The sequence below is a fragment of the Corticium candelabrum genome, chromosome 8 (assembly GCF_963422355.1).
Source record: "Corticium candelabrum chromosome 8, ooCorCand1.1, whole genome shotgun sequence".
Taxonomy (NCBI): Eukaryota; Metazoa; Porifera; class Homoscleromorpha; order Homosclerophorida; family Plakinidae; genus Corticium; species Corticium candelabrum.
In genome coordinates, this window is record NC_085092.1 from 6,821,466 (window position 1) to 6,840,686 (window position 19,221).

The following is a 19,221-nucleotide window of genomic DNA, read 5'->3' on the forward strand; positions in this document are numbered from 1 at the left end:
TGTACTCACTGATAATAACATGTGATGTCTCTTATCAATGGTAGGTTGGACGGACAGCTCTACATTATGCTTGTGGGAATGGTCATTTGTCTGTTGTGGAGAAATTATTGTCAGCAGGTTGTAAGAAAGAAGCAAGGACTAATGTGAGTGTGTTTGCTTGTGACATTATTTGTGTTTTTTATTTTGTGAATTGTAAGGCTGGTATAATTGTTACTTGGTCTATTAGTTGATGTAATTGAGTGAAGTGTGCAAGTTTGATTAGAAAGAACAATAAGGCCAATGCATGTAGGTTGCAACGAAACAATGAAGCAACGAGAGAGAATATTGGTGAAAGTGTTGTAACAGTAAGAATTAACTGGAGAGAATAGAAGAGAGACGAGTGTTTGTGGATGAGTGAGAGAGAAAAAGAAAAATATTTGAAATTTCCAGTAGTAATATTGTGAAGCCCAACACACATTAGTAGTCACAAGTCATTCACATTCATATTTGCATACCAATTGAGTGTTTGGTAGAGACACTTATTGTACTAAATTAACTTGTACAGTAAAAGTCATTGTAATATTGACTTTACAACTTTGAGGTGGAGAGGTCGTTATTTACAAGTGTAGTGAACTGGACAACACATTAAAATAGAGTCATAGATATCAAGTTATGACTCGTTGGGGGTTCTTTGTAGGAAGGGCTTAGATAACCTAATAAACGTAAATATAAAATTAATGAAGCAAAGCTATAGATGCACTGCTGGCCCTTGAACTTCATACTTTCAAACACCTCCTTTTTGGATGCCTGTGTGAGATAGATAGATAATCATAGTACAGTGATGGCAGACAAAACAGTAGGAGTGCGTGCATATAAATGCAAAACGACAACACGAATTCCTGATGCCTACAGCGGGAACTCGACTGTACAGTGTATTGTCCAAATTTAATGTCTTGGTGAGCTCCAATTAGGGTTAGGGTCAACATATAACATCACCTACATCACCAACTTTAACCACGCCTTTTTGGGGCCGGGGCTAAATTTATGCAATAGATGAGGATGCATGTTTGAAGTGGTTAGGAAAATGCATGAAGTAGTAACTGTTGAGTGTGTTGTTTCACTTATTCCTTGTTTATATGTTGTGTTATGGATAATACATTAGATTATATTACAATGCAACTACAGGAGGTTTGTTGTACTGGATAGAATGTTATTGGCAAGATTTACTTTCACTGTTTATATCAGCAAACCATAATGGTTGAGTTGTTGTGCAGCATTAGACACAACAATGTAATAATAGGTGTTTGTATGCAGTTAATAGGGATGGATGATGTAAGAGGCTTGTATGACACATACGAGTGTTATATCCCATTCACACGAGCTCTCCTAACCGGGCCAGCGCGGGCTGGCATGGGTCAGTGCTGAATGAAATCGTCCTGTGAATGTGGGCAGAGCCATGCCGAGCCGTGCTGGCCTGGCCCACCACAACTTGCCGTGCCAGCACGGGTTGGCCCGGTTCAGCGCGTCTTGAAATCGTCGTGTGAATGCGGGCCAAGCCTGTCTGATGGCCACGCATTCTCAATACATACGAAAATGGCGTGGTCAGAAGACGAAACCTTGTACCTCATAACATTGTGGGGTGAGGGCAGCATCCAGGTTCAAATTGAAGGCTGTGCTAGAAACAGGGAAGTTTACGTCAAATTAGCGGAACAAATGAAGGGAGCAGGATACTTACGAACTAGCTTGGGCGTCCCAGACCCGTGTAGCGCCGATTCATAATCGTCCTCCCACATGGGTCTTGGAGGCCGAGGCTACTTACGAATGGGTGTACATTGTCTCTACAAACAACATAGCTAGCATGCACACCAAGGAACACGCCTACTATAGCGACTGGCTCGCTTTCTCTACACGTTGTGTGAACAAGAGCTGGCTTGCTTTACTAGCTCGGGCTGGCTTGGCTCGGCTCGGCCCAGTTTGGAACTGTGCTCGTGTGAATGGGGTATTAAACTGTGATGTGTAATTAAGCAGCTGAATGCAGAGCTGCCACACTTTGGAAGGACAGGTCGGTTGGCTGTGTACTATGCCACATACACACACACACTACATCGTAAACCACACCTATTGTTTGTAAAGAGGTTGTTGTAAGTGCACAAGATTGCAGTTAACTCAATGAAAATGACATGATGATTATGGTAGTAGTGGTTGTGGTGATGAAGATGATGACAATGATGATGTAGTTTATGGTGTTAGATCTACACATATTATAGTTCTAGTATCCACTTATAACTCAACACAAAAAATTTTCTTAGCAACACAGTTTAGTAGATGTGCTTTTCTGATTTACGAGAAATCTTGTACTAGCAAGTTTATGTAGGAACATTCAATGAATTAGTGGGACTGAAGAATGTCGTATTTTGTTGGATACATAAATACGTGTGTGTGTGTGTGTGTGTGTGTGTGTGTGTGTGTTTGTGTGTGTGTGTGTGTGTGTGTGTGTGTGTGTGTGTGTGTGTGTTTGAGAAATGATGTCAGAAAGATGTCAAGACTAATGTGAGTGTATTTGTATGCAATAGTATTTGTGTGTATTTTGCGAATTGAGAAATGATGTGAATGAGTGTCACAACTCTTTACCTAAAAGTTTAACATGCAGTCATCACTCTTAATTTTGCTGTCAGTCATCTAATTTCCACACGAGTTCCTTCCAAGCCATCCCCTTGTTCACACAGCGTTCAGAAAAAGCAAGCCATGCAGCTCACTTAGTGGGTGTGTCTGTTACTAAGCTACGGACGATCACATGTGTGTTTGAAACACTTGCGTTACCTTTCCTTGATCATGGATCGGCTACAATCTGCCTGCAATTTTCTCGATAGCATTACAACAGTTAAAGGGGAAAGGGTCTGGTTATGTGAGACTACAGTTCAGCTTGGTTACTGTTGACATGGTGAAGGGGAGCCAAGGTGAGTCAAACTGTTCTGGCATTGCTGTTTGAGGTGGGCCATTCCAACACGACTTAGATCGTCTCATGTTCACACAACCTTTCAGAGCTAGCCAACCCATGCTGACTTGTATTTGCCCAGGTGCAAGTGCTCGTGTGAATGTGCTGTAAGGACTAGTGTGTTTATGTGATGAACGTGTTGTGCATGCTGATTCAAGTAGACTTTCTTTAAGGAATATCTGTGTACTTTAATGCACATGTCAATATCATCAGTAACCCTAACTGAAACCACCCTCAAACACTAATAACTAGTAAATGCTCGGTTAGCATTGTGTCTTGCGAGCGATGGTGTTCTGTCTTTACCTATTGAGTGATAATTTGTGTAACAATGGTTGCGTTACGTAGCAATAGTTTCTGTCAAACAAACGCGGGAACTAAAGAAACAGACTTTCAGTTGCCCTTCTATAGTATTTGGCATTCAATTATCCGAATTGGGCGTTCAATTATCCGATTCAGGCGTTCAATTATCCGTTGCTTACGGCTGTTGTGCAATATCATGGAAAACTGAATAACCTACATAGTCTGCGGTTGGGCAGCCGCTCAAATATCATCATTCATCAGCTGTCTAAGCGCAATAATTTGTAATTAATCTTGACTTTAGCGTGAAGTTTTAGTTCCTGTTGTACAATAATTTCCTTTGCACAAATCTTGGTGTCCCACGTCTCCGCGGAGGTCTAACTAAGCTGTTGAGAGCGAACTAAATCTACATATCTACAAAGCCTACAACAACGCCTTGCTTCGTCAATCATGGTGCAATCTGCATACTTTGTAAACAGCGCCTCTTTCGTGATACCATACAACAGTCCATCATTCGCCATAGTGGGTTTTTAGCTAATCTAGAGCTCGAATTTCACTACTTTGCCTTCCCACCTTTCTTGAATCAATTATATATTGTTCAGCTGAAACGTGAGTGAGCATCATAGGAAGACGTCATGAAAGAAATGTGTGACTAAAATAATTATTTCTATATTTGCTACTTCTAATTAGGACAGAACATCAGATAATTGAATGCTCAATTCGGATAATTGATTGCCGGAATCGGATAATTGAACGCCGAGTTCGGATAATTGAACGCAAAATACTATAGTTGTCTTCAATTCTTCGTTCACGCTTCAATCGTCTCACTCGTTTACTGAGATAGTCGCGTAACAATGGTCGCGTAGTCACGTGATAATGGTTGCGTAGCAATAATTTCTGTCAAGGTAACGCGTGGAAACTCAAAAAACAGACTTTTCTCTTCTTTTAGCTTTTCTTTTCCATTCCGTTTGTCACGTATCAGTCTCATTTGCTTGTTAGTCGCGTAAGGGAGCAAAATCGAGAGTCGTTTTACTCTTCTCGCCAAGAAATTACAATTAAGTCGACCCCTCGAAAAGGGTCCCTTGCTTCAATTTTAGTGCATATGTTACGGAGTCAAAATTGCATTCATCTGGCATCGTCATTTTGTCGATTTGTCTTTCTTTTTTGCCGTAAATCCATATGACAAGTGCTGACGTACGCATATATATATAGATATATAAATATATAAATATAATATATCTCGAGCTCAATTGACATGACAAGAGAGAGGCTCGCTTCGCTCGCCAATTATTAGATGCATGAGCAAACACTTTAATTGGGTGTCGTGTTGTCAAGAAAGATTAAGTGATGACAAAGTTGCAATGGCAATGTGACAGAATTTGACATGCACGTGTGTTGTGAGCAGCTTACTTACTATAATCTCTTGTTGTTTACTGTTTTTCGTATCTCATTTTATCTGCTTGTTTTAGAATGGATCAACACCTTTACATGTTTCCTGCTTATCAGGATTATGTTATGATTCTCATCTGCCAATTGTCAAGTTGTTGATATCATCAGGAGCTGATGTGTCAACAGTGAACAATGTAAGTGTACATTTGTTGTGTTTGTTTACAGTATGTCTTGCTAATGTGGAGTATATAGCTCACATTTGGTGAAGCTTAATCTATAAATGGTGACAGCAGTGATTGTGAACTCTGCCTAATAGTTAAAGATATTCTGAAATGTTGCAAGAAGAACAAACAGATAAATAAAGACAGACCCGTTCCATCTGGGCCACACCGTTTGCATTTATCCATCTGGGCATTCTGTCTGCGCAGTTCGAGCTCCACACCGATTTCTAGCAATTCGTGAAGGCACTCTTGGTGATCCATTGTTTTGACGTGCTGATGGTGTGTACTTAACTCACAGATCGTTTACCGCTTGTCTGCATTTACTGTTATATGCAGCGGGCATCAAAGAGACACTCTGCACGGGTCATAGCTTCTGTATCGGTGCAGCAACAACTGCTGCAGCTGTGGGTATGCCCCTTGGTTGATCCAGACATTGGGTCGCTGGTCTAGCAACTGCTATCGATGCTGCGTGCGCACCTCAGCGGATACACTCAGGAGAATCCCTTTGCAAGTGGCAGCCACGTCTACCCGTGGGACTCTGGCTTGGTGTCTGCTTGCTTTAAGTTGCATTTGGGTGTGGCAGGCTGAACTCTGGAGGGAATGGGGTTGGGGGGGGGGGTACGGTTACGTAAGTGAGTCCAGCCTTACAGTCTGGGTGGGCTCTACTTGGATTTGAAGCCTGGTGCCTTAGGCGGTCAAGAAACCCTTTGCTCCGGGTGGTTTAGAACTAGTGCTCCGGTTTGGATGTGTTTTGTGTCCGACGATCTGGACGGTTTTGTCTGTGATGTTATTGATCTGGCGCTTTGGATGATCATATGGTTCAATGTAGTTCGGCGCACCGAACGGTGTTCAGCATTCGAGTTATACAGTATCGCATCCCCTACTGTGAACCCCTCCCAATGCGACCCAAATCACGTTGCAACGCTCTAAAGCATGGTGTTCTTGTGAGCATCGTGTTAAGCATGATAAAAGATGACAGATGTGAGCAGTCATTAACTGGAGACACGCATGCTTTAGGGTTACAGTAATATCTCTGTGGACGGATAGACGGAGCAAGGGACGGATGGACAATTGGAATGCAGCACATATGCTCATTGTCATTGCTGGTGTTAATTAGTTAGTTATAAGAAACGTTATTAGATAAGGACATTGAGGGACATTGTTTGTATTGTAGTAGAGTGGTATTGTAAATTATAATGGTGAAGTGATGATGTTGTTAGTTGGTGGTGTGACTGCATGGATGTGGGACTGTGTTTAGTGAAATCATACATTGATAATGATTTTGTTTGAAGTCATGATTATGATGTTGGAATTCATGGAGAGTAATGAATTATTATCCTCATTGGTCAGTCACACGACAGCATATGACATGGCTACGTGTTGATTGTGAATGATGACTGAAACAGCAGTGAACATCAGTTGTCTTAATGAATGTGTGAGCAGTACTAGAATGAGTTTCTCTACAAGTGTGTGGGACAACAGCTAAAGAGATGTTTAGTCAACTGCATGACATTTGTCTTATTCATATTGTCTTTCTAACATTCACTTTTATCACACACTTGCTATGCTGATTGTGCATTGTGTATGTACTGGATAATCTTCTGGTTAACTATTTATTGATTATATGTACTTTGTTCTGTGTGATATTGTTATGTTTCATTGCACTAATAATTCTGTCTATTATTGGACAGAAAGGACAAACACCATTACAAGCTGCAGAAGAACGGTTGCAAAGTGACTGGTCTGATTCATATAGAGAAAATCGTTCTCGTATTATTTCTTACTTGAAAGAATTGAATGAGAATGTATGAGCTGATTGTCACACAGTATAGGTTGTGTGTATTGATTAGTGGTTGTGTGTGATGTTAGAGTTCTGTTGCAGCTGGAAATTCAGCATCAAACATCACAGATAGTACAACTGCAGTTGCTGACAACGATCATCCAAGTAAGTGAGACAATAGAAACATTTGATGACGTCATACAGACATTAACATCACTCGTAATACACTACTATGTTGTAAGCAACATGCCCGCTACTTGCGATACCGCGTAGACACAAGACAGTGTGGGCTTCAATGGGGCAACGTGGCAGGCTGTGAGGGATTTGTGAACAATGAGTTAACCAGAGTTGTCATGTCATACACTGAGCTCGGACAAGTGGTGTGAACCCAAGAGGTCACTCAGGGTGACGTTGGAGGATCAACACCCGTTAGAACCTCCATGTAGTCAAGCCCAAGAGGTCAGTCAAGCTGACTTTGGAGACTGTCACACGCCACTTGAGCCCAAGAGGTCAGTGGAGTTGACGTTGGAGGCTCAACACACCATCACAGAACCTATTTCGTTTAATGACGTACATGAGACAACTGGCTTGCACCGAAGTTGTTAGTCGCATTGACGTTGCAACCTGAGTGGAGATAGACTCGTACGTGATGTTGGGGCAAGACTGACCTGAACAAGGCCCCTCCCCCAAATGGCACGCTACCCCAAAGAGAGCCAGGAGACTGCGTGTGTACCAGGGTGCTGGGATACAACTTGAGACCATCAAATTCAACAGATATGACCGTCTGCATGTGCAAATAGTGGTAGATTTAATGCTTTAGGACAGGCCATGTAATTTTTTAACGCCTTTACCGTACATACTGAATGGTGTGTTTGTCTAATGAATGAGTCGACGTCCAAGCAGAACGGTCCGTTTTAGAAGCGTTGATGTGCAGCCGATACCCGTTGTCGTTGGTTGTGAGATCAGGGCGTAATAGCTTTCGGTCTTTGTCACAACTGCTGGGGCTCGGAGCCGTAAATTCCGAGGACCGAATAAAGCCAAAGAAGGTCACGGTAAAGGCGGCCCAGTACATCTGATGGTCGTCGTTTGATATGTCAAGACGTTCTCGCAGCACCGATTTCATTTGACTCATGATCTTGATAGTGATTGGAAGGCAAGGAGTGGGAGGTATATGTCTAATAACGACAGTATAGTTAATGTTTGCCGCCATAAAAAAGCGAGCATCGGATGAGTGCCATTAGATTGGGGCAGCGGGACGAGCCGTGTTGCCATAAGTCGACTACGCTCTGATTGTCACAGTGGAATAAAACCCGCTTGCCAGACCAATGCTTGCCCCGCATCAAACAGGCTACGACGACGGCAAACAATTCTGGCCATGCTATCGACTTCCTCGATTCCAGCGTCTAGTGCAACTGCCAGTCACCGTGGAACCGGGCGCATCTATGTAGAGCTCCATGTCTGCGGCGGCAGCGAGATGGGCATCCGGCATCATTGCCACCGCTTTCCAGGACGGGAGGAAGCAATACCACCAATGGAAATCCTACCTAGATTTTGCTATTAACGTAGACATGGTGTGATGACTCAATCGGACAGAGGTTGTCAGGTCAATGAGTCGGCGTAGAAACTTTGGACTGTCGGAATGACCTTGTATACAAAACTAAACTTACCGATTATGGATTGTAAGTCGCACTTGGTCGCCTCACGGTGTGACAGCCATTGGGGAATTTTATCCATCAGATCCCTCAGTTTTTCAGGAGGTAACCTAGCAACCAGCACCTCGGAGTCAAGTTCAATGCCTAGGAAAGTTATGGTTGTAGTCGGGCCTGTTTCTTTGCTCCGCTTCATCAGTACAGGACGCCCAGCTGATGGGCTTTGTTCTTCACCCGTGTCATGGATGCATGGCAAGTGGAGTTGTGAAGTTCGTCAAAGAAGAAACTGTCGAGGTAGTGTAGAACACGATTAAGGTGGCACTCGTTGAGAAGCGTAGACCAAAGGACAAGCGCTTGTTGACGTAGTATTGGCCGTCGCAAAAGGTCCCAATCCTCTTGGCGGACTGAGCACAAACGAAAGGCATGTTTCAAGTCCATCTTCGCCATGCAGCAACCTTGATCGGTGTGTTTCATGAAGGCAGTGGCATCATCAATTTTCTTGTACCGCAAGTGGTACTTCTCCGAGTCAACGCCATTGCTAATACTAAGTCTGCCAGGACAGGTGCATAATCAGTCTCCAGCTACCATTTTTCTTTGGAACAACACCTATGCCAGAGCAGTGGAGAGTTGGCAGAGGGAGTTTGTTGTAAGCGCCAGCCATGTCACTGCGTTCGCTTTCTAAATCCAAGGGCTGGAAAAAATTGGTCCAACTAGTTGTCGACATTTGAAGAGTTTCCAAAAATTTTAGGTCGTCAAAACTTTTAGTCTAGGACGTCATGTTGATATCAATCATGGTGTTTAGTGGTATACCACCATTTTGGAGCACGTGCGAGGAGAGGACTGTGTACGAGTCTAGTAAAACATACAGCACAGTATTCCGTACTTCACAATGGCATGCAACCAAGCGTATCCACACATTATCGCTGAGCCAATGGATACGATGTGTTACACTAGACAGAGCTAAGACATCTTTGCAATAGTGATAGCTAATTGAATTAGTGATTAAACGCATACCACCTCTCTTTGTCAAAACAAGGCGGGGTTTCAATCAGACTTCCACATATCACATTGCGGAAGTTGTCCATTTTCTTGCTACTAAAATCATATCTACCCTATTTTGATCTACAGGATTTACCATTGCCCCTGCTTCCTCACGCGCTCCCTGGTCATAAACTTCATGCCTGTACTCTGTCGGAATCCTGAGATGGTTCTCACACTCCTTGTTTCATTATCCGGTATATGACCAGTTTGTCAACGTATGCTGTTGGCGTAATAATTTACTACGCGTACATGTCATTGTACGACAAATGTCCCAATGCAAGCGTCAACCGTGAAGTGGCACATGTTTCAGTACAGTACAGTCATTCGCCTGCATACCGAGAAAGCCATTGCATACTAGCCTTGATCTGCTATAGTCGTTGTAAAATTTAACATCAAATGATGACTTGACGACCCATTTTTTAAGCCCTGCCTTGCTGAACAATAACCTTGTGCTCGAGTGTGGACTTTAGGTTGGAAGATAAACGAAAGTAACATGCACCTGTGTAGCCAAGATTGAAACTATGATGTAGTGACCAAAGCAGTGATTCAACAAACGTACGATCAGGGTGATTGTGTAGTGACATTGCAAAACGTCAGGCTGAAGTGGAGTGTCTGGTTTATGCTGTTTATTGGGCCTGTGCAGAAACACGTGGCCTCAGGGTGATCGTCGTGGCAGATGAAACATTCGTGTCAGTATTTGCACAGGCTAGGTTGAGGCTTGGTTCTTGCATCTACCAGCATTGAAGAGACGGCAGATTTTGGGTTTGCCCGAAGAGGGATTGAAGATGTTACCGGAAGATGTGGTTGCTTGCGTGGGGGGACAAAAGGACTGGTCGGTGTGTGCACAGTCTGTTGCCACGTGACCTGGTTGGCTGCATGTATAGCAGGTGATCGAGGTTGCTGCACGACTTGAGAAGCACTGAACCCACATGTGATGGTCAATCGTGTCCCATGTTACGCTTGTGGTCCTGCTGGCAAAATAACGAAAGGCTCTATCGTAATTTAGCCAGGCTGAGGTTTGGTATTGCGAGCTAGCTTGAGCGACTATAGACTGGAAGTCGATAAGTTTGTAACCTTGCGCCGGATCCGCTAGAAAGACTGTAGCCGTGTGTGCAGACCAAGTCTGAAGCCACGAGTTGATGTTGCAGACATGCCTGCACTTTGGACTAGATACCGAGGCTTTCATTGCCATGGGGACCCCGCTTTGTTAGTCGGTACTTCAGTAAGTATGGTGTCAAAGTCATCTTATTCACCTGCTAGTATCTTCCTCTTTGTCCACCTAGATAACATGCAGGTTTTCCGGTTGATTGCTAGATCCTGTTGCCGTCCATGCGTGGCCGACAGATGGACGTGATTTTGATCTTGTGCAGGAACGGCGACTGGTCGATCTAAACCATTGTTTGTGTGGTGATCGAGACCTTGATAATGAGCAAGAGCTTCGGCTGCTGTCGTTGTTCCGGTTCCCACAATTGTGACTCCGCATCGTGGTACTGCCCTTTGTTGTGGTGTGATGGGAAGAGCCTGGCCTGGATCTTGAACAGGTTTGCATGGGACGAATAGCTTCAGTCATGGCAGCTACTGATGCTTGTACTGCTGACTGGATCACAGTCTCTAGTGATGTGCTGTCGATTTGCGTGGCCATGGTAGGCGTGTTTTCATTGTCATCGCCGTGGATAAAGCTGCTGTTGGCTCTGTAGTTGTTGTAGTCACTCTGTCAGTAGGAAAGAGTTCAGCGGACAGTCGCTTGATCCGTTCCAGTCTGGAGCCAGTGGAGACAAGGTGATATTGCTCTAGGAGCAATCGAATTGACACGTCTGAAAGCAAAGCAATTTCTTGAGGAAGAGTGAGGGGCGATGCTCGTCGGGTTGAATGACTAGTGCGCTTACTCATATCAAGAAAGCTACCAGCTAGACAATGCTAACCGATCAATGCAACGTTCTCACAACCATTTGTATTAATACATAGTTCAACCGCTAGCTATTGACATTACAAGGTTTGCCTAACCTCTGTAATCTTCTACTCCTGATGTTAACCTACGTTTACTATGTAAACTAACCAATGACGTCATACAATAGACATTATTTATGAGGGTCATTTCACAGTTTGAGACACTCGTTGATAAACTGTTTGTATTATTAGCAACAACACTGCCACTTACACATTTATATACTAGAGTTCTTCATTACATGTCAGCTGAAATTTTTGTCTCATATGGTTTATTAGTAATCACGTAATTAGCCGTCAAAGTTCACTCACTTTGTTGTCATGGAAGATATGAAACGGCAAGAAATCAATCACAGCAGTCCCAAATTTTCTAGGAAGTCCGGCAAGATCCAGCAGCGTTGCTATGAGGACATGGTGGAGCCATGAACTCTTCAAAGCTTTGGGGTGTTGTAACTTTTTCGTTGCCTTAGATTCTGTTTGCTCATTAATTTCTCGGGATCTACATGAAATTTGTAAGTTTGATATCAACTGGCAGTTTGCACCCAACCATGGAAGACTGGCGACGCTGCTGCACGGTCTCAGAGAGCAAGCACAGCCACTAACTTTATACCTAACCCTAAGGCAGATTTCCTGGAAACCTTGCTCACTCCCGTAGGAAATTTACATGGTCATGTCTGAATATTGTGATCCAGATTTCCTTAGGCACCAGGAGAGAGTCGGTCACAGATGAGCCTTGTACTAGACATCTTAGTGAGTCAAGAGACGACGATTGGGTTGAAAGCGTGAGGGTTTTATGAAAGAAAATCTACGTTTGAGTTGTGAGGATGTGGCCGTGGATGTTTTGGTGTCAGGTGCATGTGCCCATCGAATTCTGAGGAATCACTCATTACTTAGAAAAGCTGCAGTGAAATGGGTCTTGCACGCCTTGACTGAATATCAGAAGTGGATGCGTGTCAAGTCAATCTCTCTCGGCAGCACATCACCAGGTACTTGCAGAGAAACCTTGACATCAATGAGACCTGGCTGCAATGTTATGTGCCAGTGCTGAAGAGACAGTCAGCCAAATGACGTCATTCATGGTCACCACATTAAGAAACTTGTGCAGTAGGGCAACAAGAGGAATGTGATGACTCTGACAATTGTTGCATAGAATCGTGAAGGTGTTCTTGTGTGCCACAAACTTTGATTGGATACTTTGGGCAACAAAGAACATTACAGCATGTTCTTTACGCAAAAGCTGCATGGAGCGCTACTTAAATAACGAGACGTCGTGAACTTATGCATGCTGAATCATTTAACACATCAATGCCAGTTGTCACACTGGTATAGATAGTTACACAGCAAATGTTGTCTCCACCCTTCTGTGGTCATGCCCATACCTCACACAACCTATTCCCAGATTGCAGGTCCCCTGACTGTGACTTGTTTGAAGAATTTTTATGTATGACTACAAGAGTCCAGCAGGTGACTCACCATGCAAACAGTGTTATGAAGCTGCCAGACCACTGGAACAAAGTTACTATATGCAAGCTGTTTTCACGGCTCAAATTTTTGTGTATACTTTAGTAATGTTATTTTACAATCTCATTGCAGCAAAGATTTGTGTTCATTGAATTGAGTGATGTCGTACAAGTTTGTCTCTAATTGACATACATTTTGTGTTTGTTGTTTGGTGACGTTGTAGCAGTTATGCAGTCATTATTGTAGGTCAGTGTCTTCATCATTCTGTCTGTGCAGGTGCTATTGATCGTCTCGGTCCAATTGTTAAGGCTGATTTTGAAGTTGCCGTGAAAAAGGGGAAGTTGCGAATAATGCGAGGGAACATTGACATGCTTGGTGAAGAAGATGCAGGCAAGACGACATTGGGAGATGCTTTTCTAGATCAGCCATTTATAGAGAAGAGGGAAAGTACGGTAGGAGCAGAAGTGAAAGTGATGAGAACGGGAGGCGGTCCAAACACGAACTGGAAGGAACTGAAACCAAAAGAGAAAGAAGAGATCATTGATCAAGTTCTTGTCAGAGGCTTACTTGCAAGCCAACAACAAGTTGAGGCCCCAGAGCAGACACCAGACGACAATGGAGAGGAAGCTATTGGAGAGACAATTCAAGAAGCAGAACAGCAGCCAGCAGGTAGTACCAACACGGTAGCTTTAGCAACAGCCAGACAAGCAATTAGTAAAGAAGGCAACACGACAGAGTTGAGGAAGCCACTACGTGATTTGTTGTTTTGTAAAGAATTAACCGAGGAGCAAGCAAAGTTAGCAGAGGAACTGCGTCGTGACAAAGCTGCATTAGAAAAAAGTGAAAATATGATGTTGATCACAGTGTGTGATCGCGGCGGTCAAGAACAGTTTCTGATGACACACGCAGCATTGATGGCAGACAACAGTCAGCACAGTGCAACCGCTTACATGATAGTGATGGATGGAACAAAGAGTCTTGCAGATCCCATACCTCAATGTTTGTTCCGACCAGAACAAGGAAGCGAGCAGTTGGTCATGCCACGTTTTGGTCCTACAACGAGACGCGAGCTATTGGCTTACCACATGAATGCCATCAAGATGGCACATCCAGTAGTGGGTTGTGGTCCTTTCCTTGGTCAGGGCTTCATTGATCAAGCACCAGTTACATTCGCCATGTCGACAAGACAAGACAAGACAAAGGACATGGATCCAAAATTCTTAGAGGAACAAGAAGAAATATTGCAAGACATTGTACAGAAGAACGACTTTGGTGGTCACATGGTGTTGGCGCAGAAAAACCCAAACAAACTGACTTTTCGTGTTGACAACAGACGATCAGGCACTGGCAGTCCGGATCCGGTGCTAATGAAGGTGAAGGAGATATTTGTAGCAATGGTGCGGTCACTGTGGAGTCAACGAGATGCTATTCCTTTGCCGTGGGCAGTTCTGGATAAATTGTTGAGCAGAGTGTCTCAACTGGATGACAACGAAGGCAAAATACTGGACATCGAAGAAGTGTGTGAGTTGGCTCGAAAATTCTGTGACATTATGACACGAAGAGAATGTCGATCGGCACTGCAGTATTTATCAAGTTTGAGCACAATTGCATTTTATTCTGATGTGAATGAGTTAAAGAAGAAGGTCTTCACTGATCGACAGTGGCTGGTCAATGTTCTCACTGTCTTTGCTACCGTCCTGCATAAGAGTAACGTGCCACCAGAACTTTGGAAAGATCTGAAGAAATTGAAGGAAGAAGGAATGATGTCATGGTCATTGGCTCACTATCTGCTGCTGCAGAAAGGTGTCAAGGAAAGTCAGTTCGAGTCCATCTTGTACCTACTGCATCTATTCGACGTCATCTGTCCTACAATCACATCACCGGAGATGCTGAAGGCTGTTCTGAAGGTTGGACAGTCATTCTTTGTTCCTTGCTTGCTGGAACAGAGATATGATAACAAGTTGGCATGGCAACAGCTGGCCGGCTCCACTCGATTTCCTCCCTCTCTCATATTTCGTCCTGATGGGTTTGACACGACTCCCGAGCCGATCTACTTTCGCTTGGTGTCTCGTTGTGCCACTGAATATGCCCATCCTCGTCCCAAACTAAAAAGAGGTCATGCTGTCTTTCATGTGGATGATGATCTTGAGCTTGATCTGGAACTGGTTTACCATGAACTGCATTACATCATTGCTACAGTATATTCTCCTCGTCAAGTGTTTTCTCGTGATGAGCTGAAACATCAATGTAGCATCATTCGTCAGTTTCTCATTCATCAGCTGAATGAGGCCAAGAAACGAGGATTGGATGGCTTCAAGTTTAATGTCTGTGTTTATCTTCCCTCAAGTGAAGCTGAAGATACCCAATCAATAGAAGATGATTGTTTGGTGTGCATTGATAAATATCCATCTCAACAGAGTTTGATAAACCAGAAGAATGATCGTGTGTCACGAGAGCAATTTCCCACTTTGGATATCTGGTTTAGTGACTCAAGGGAGAGTTTAGGTAAATATGATTATTTGTGTTGTTGATGGTTAGTACACAATTGTTTTTACCTTATAGATATTGAAACTGGAATTGATAGACAACAAGATGAGCAAACAACGAGTGAGTTTAGTTGTCTCGCTGTTGTTGTTTTACTGTATACATTGACAGTTAAGTAGTAGCATGTAGTGAATATGAGGATTGTCTACTGTAGCTATGAATGATATAATGTCTGAAATGGTGTAATTGAAACATCTCTTGTTCTATTTTCAGAAAGTGAATCTGCTGATTCAAGTGTGTCAACTCTAACATCTGGAGTGTGGCAACAGTCACAAATGTCTAATCTTGATGACGAGTTGAGTTCTCAGCTGTTAGTAAAAGTTGCTGGTGAAGTATCTCACAGATGGGAGGAATTTGGGTCTCTTCTGTCAGCAGATATGTTTCCTACCAGGAAAACGGACGTTATCACTGATACATACAGAAATCCATTCTTGCGTGCTAAAGCCATGTTAGAAGAATGGAGAGAGGCAATGGGCAGAAGAGCTACTTGTGACTTGATTGCTCAAACGCTTTTGAAGATGGGTTTGAGGAAGGAGGCATGTGATATATTTGGTTATGATGTAGTAGAACTCATTTATCCAAACAAATAATTAAGGTAATTATGTGTCACGTGACTTTGATTTAGGGACATATCTTTGTGTCATTATTTTAAAATTTATTTGTAAACGCGCTGTAAAGTATAGCGATGTGCTATCAATGGAATTGAACAATAATATCTGTAAACAATAGTTTAACGAGATTCTGTCCAACATGATATACGTATTACTGGAATTGTTTACTTCGTTTGCTGCATCAAATCAAGAAAGGAAGACAGACAGACACAGAAAACACATGCAATTTAAGGCAGTATAATGTTGGCGAGTCCTATTTGCGTTATCACACATGAAATGGCGTATTACTAAATTGATTAATTAATTAAAATATTTACAACATTTTATGTTTGTGTATTTGGGATTCCAAGGTTAAGAAATGCTAACACGCGTTAGAGTTATTTTCCTGAGCCTGCAGATGGAGCACATTAGTACACCCAAGGTATAAACTCGTTTATCTGTGTTGACTAAGTTTAGAAATCGTCTAGATTGATGACGTTCACTTGCAGAGCAAGTTCTCACACAAGAAAACACACAAAGCCAGTCTTTACGTGACACCAAACCATCTTATCTTTCACAATCAAACCGTAGGAAGAGAAACATGGGTAAGGATAATGAGTGATAGGATACTGTCAGTCTGGGTACAGTAACCGTACGTATACATGTTTGTATGAATGTTTGTTTGTCCATTTACTGGTTTGTCAATTTGTGTGTCTGTTTGCTTGTTTGTCTTTTTATTTATTTGTTTGTTTTGCGTTTCCTGTTGTCTGTCTGTTTGCCTGTTTTGTTTATTTTGTGTGTGTGTGTGTGCGTGCGTGCGTGCGTGCGTGCGTGTGTGCATGTGCTTGTGCATGTGTCTGTCTGTTTGTATTTGCATGTCACATCTAGGACTTTGTTGTAGGCACCAGAATTTTGTTTATGTGGTGTGTGTCTTCCAATTTGTGTTTTTGTGGTTAGCTGTTGCATACTCACATCTTACAAGTGGAAACGCTACCATTAAACACAAAAGGCTCGCCCTTGAAGATAACCTACAAAACATTCAGATCATTGACATTCATCATTGCTAAAGATCGTGAATGCCAAGACATCTATGATACTCTGGTGCACTTCTCTAAACCAAGTGAGTGTTAAGCATGATCAACAAAGATACAAGATGTTGGTATTTAGGGGCATAGATACTTTACGTAGGGTCCGACTCTAGGCGACTTTACGTAGTATTTGACTGGATCCAAGAAGAACTGCTTTCTGTAAGTGCTGCAGGTTCTGATGACCTGGAGTAATGTGCAACCACCGTGCAATACCTATGTGCACTGTGCCCAGTGCTCCCAACACCACTGGAACAACCAGTGTCCGACACTGCCACATGCAGCTTACCTTCACCCGTAGGTCACTGTACTTCGTCAACTTCTCGGCCTGTTTCCTGGCGATGTTACTTTCAGTAGGACAGCTGATATCAATAAGAAGACAAGCGTTTGTCTTCATATTTCTGAAACAGATGTCAGGACGATTGGCAACAATCTTCCTAGCAGTAAGGATGAGTGTATCCCACATCATAGTAATGTCGTTCGTCTCCACAAGCCTATCATGATGATGCCGGTACCATCTGCTCTTTGCTGGAACCCCAAAATGACGACAAATGTCCCAGTGGATAATGGAGGCCATCCGATTGTGTCGATCAGTGTAGTCTATCGGTGCCAAGGCACTACAGCCTGCGACAATGTGGTCAACTGTTTCCATGTCTACACTGCACAAGCGGCAAGTGGGACCGACATTTCGATGCAGAATGTTGCGCTCATAACACCGACTTTGGTCTTGAGCAGCAACAACCAGTTCCTCAGTTGCAGCAGGAAGATTCGATGGCTTCAGCCGTCTGTAGGTCTCTTTCATATCGACAGGTGGTTTCTCAGTGAGACGGCGATACTGACCATGCATTGGTTTTCTGCTCCAGAACTTAACAAGAACCGCTTCCTACAGAAATATTTTGCATCCGTCTGAGGTGCTTGCTCGAAGACACCATCACACAGGATGGTCCCACTTCCATGCAGGCTCTTTGACTTGTTGTCTTTAGAGAGACTCTCCTGCAGCTGTGCAGTAAACTGCCTGGCCATGCATTGGATCGAATGAGAGGACTTCCTAGCATCACACTCCTGTACCATTTGCATAAATCCCCACAATACAAGACTGATATGTTGACTCGATCTGTTGTAATCTTCAACCACCCTGGGTGCACAAGAGTGTATAGCCGGTTAACGTCTGCCGCACGATTTTATTATTTTTTATTTTTTATTTATATTTATTATTTATTATTTATTATATATTTATTATTTATTTATTTATTATTTTTTATTTTTTTATTTATTATTTATTTATTATTTATGTATTTATTATTTATTTTTTATTTATTTATTTATTATTCATTTATTTATTTATTTATTATTTATTATTTATTATTTATTTATTTATTATTCATTTATCATTTATTATTTATTTATTATTTCTTTATTTGTTTCTTATTTTTTATTTATCTATTATTTATTTATTTATTTATTATTTATTTTTTATTTTTTATTTATTATTTATTTATTATTTTTATTTATTTATTATTTATTTATTTATTTATTTATACTTTATCATGGGTGATATACTGTACACATAATTACGTGAGAGTCATTCTGTTGATGTTGTAGATTGATATGATGAGATATATGCATTTCACTACTCTCTACAAGAGAAGAAATTTAGCCGCGAGAACGGCCGGTCTATTTTCAATCACGATAAAGAATTTGGTCGAATGGGCATTCCGACTACTGGCATTACAGTCCATTGAATGAGAACTACAAGGTTAGTGCGATTGGTGTAAGACAGTGGAGAGTTGGTGTGACGTGTCGTTTGTTGTAGCTTTGTCAGACGTATCCTGAGTGGCTGTATGTGCCGATTGGCGTGAGTGAAGAAGTCGTGAATGGCAGTGCTAAGTTTAGAGTGGAGAGAGTGTACCAGCATTGTCATATTACCACCAAGAGACACAGGTGATGGATATAGTTCACATTGGATGGTGTGTGTCTGTCTATTTACTTTTTTATTTTTTGCTTAATTTTTTGTTTATTTGTTTATTTGTTTGTTTATTTGTTTATTTGTTTATTTATTTATTTGTTTGTTTATTTGTTTATTTATTTATTTGTTTGTTTATTTGTTTGTTTATTTATTTGTTTGTTTATTTATTTGTTTGTTTGTTTGTCTGATTGTTTGTCCATTAGGTGAAACTTTGATAAGGTGATAAAGGGAGGAAGTTATTCTAATGTGGCTGCCATTGTCTAGTCGAGAACTAACTCAG

General features: G+C 42.1%; 1 protein-coding gene and 1 long non-coding RNA gene across 2 annotated transcripts; both read left to right on the forward strand.

The window, feature by feature from the left end:
- Positions 1-6,516: 6,516 nt before the first annotated feature.
- Positions 6,517-16,068, forward strand: LOC134183440 (uncharacterized). The gene is made up of 5 exons (XM_062650973.1): positions 6,517-6,686; positions 6,751-6,826; positions 13,033-15,261; positions 15,319-15,363; positions 15,514-16,068. Exons 3-5 carry the CDS (start codon positions 13,107-13,109, stop codon positions 15,888-15,890), a joined length of 2,577 nt encoding a protein of 858 aa, XP_062506957.1. The 5' UTR covers positions 6,517-6,686; positions 6,751-6,826; positions 13,033-13,106; the 3' UTR covers positions 15,891-16,068.
- Positions 16,069-16,382: 314 nt separating this feature from the next.
- Positions 16,383-18,981, forward strand: LOC134183182 (uncharacterized). The gene is made up of 4 exons (XR_009970450.1): positions 16,383-16,495; positions 16,848-17,010; positions 18,578-18,731; positions 18,789-18,981. It is a non-coding gene; the product is annotated as an uncharacterized LOC134183182 (long non-coding RNA).
- The last annotated feature ends 240 nt before the right edge of the window (positions 18,982-19,221 follow it).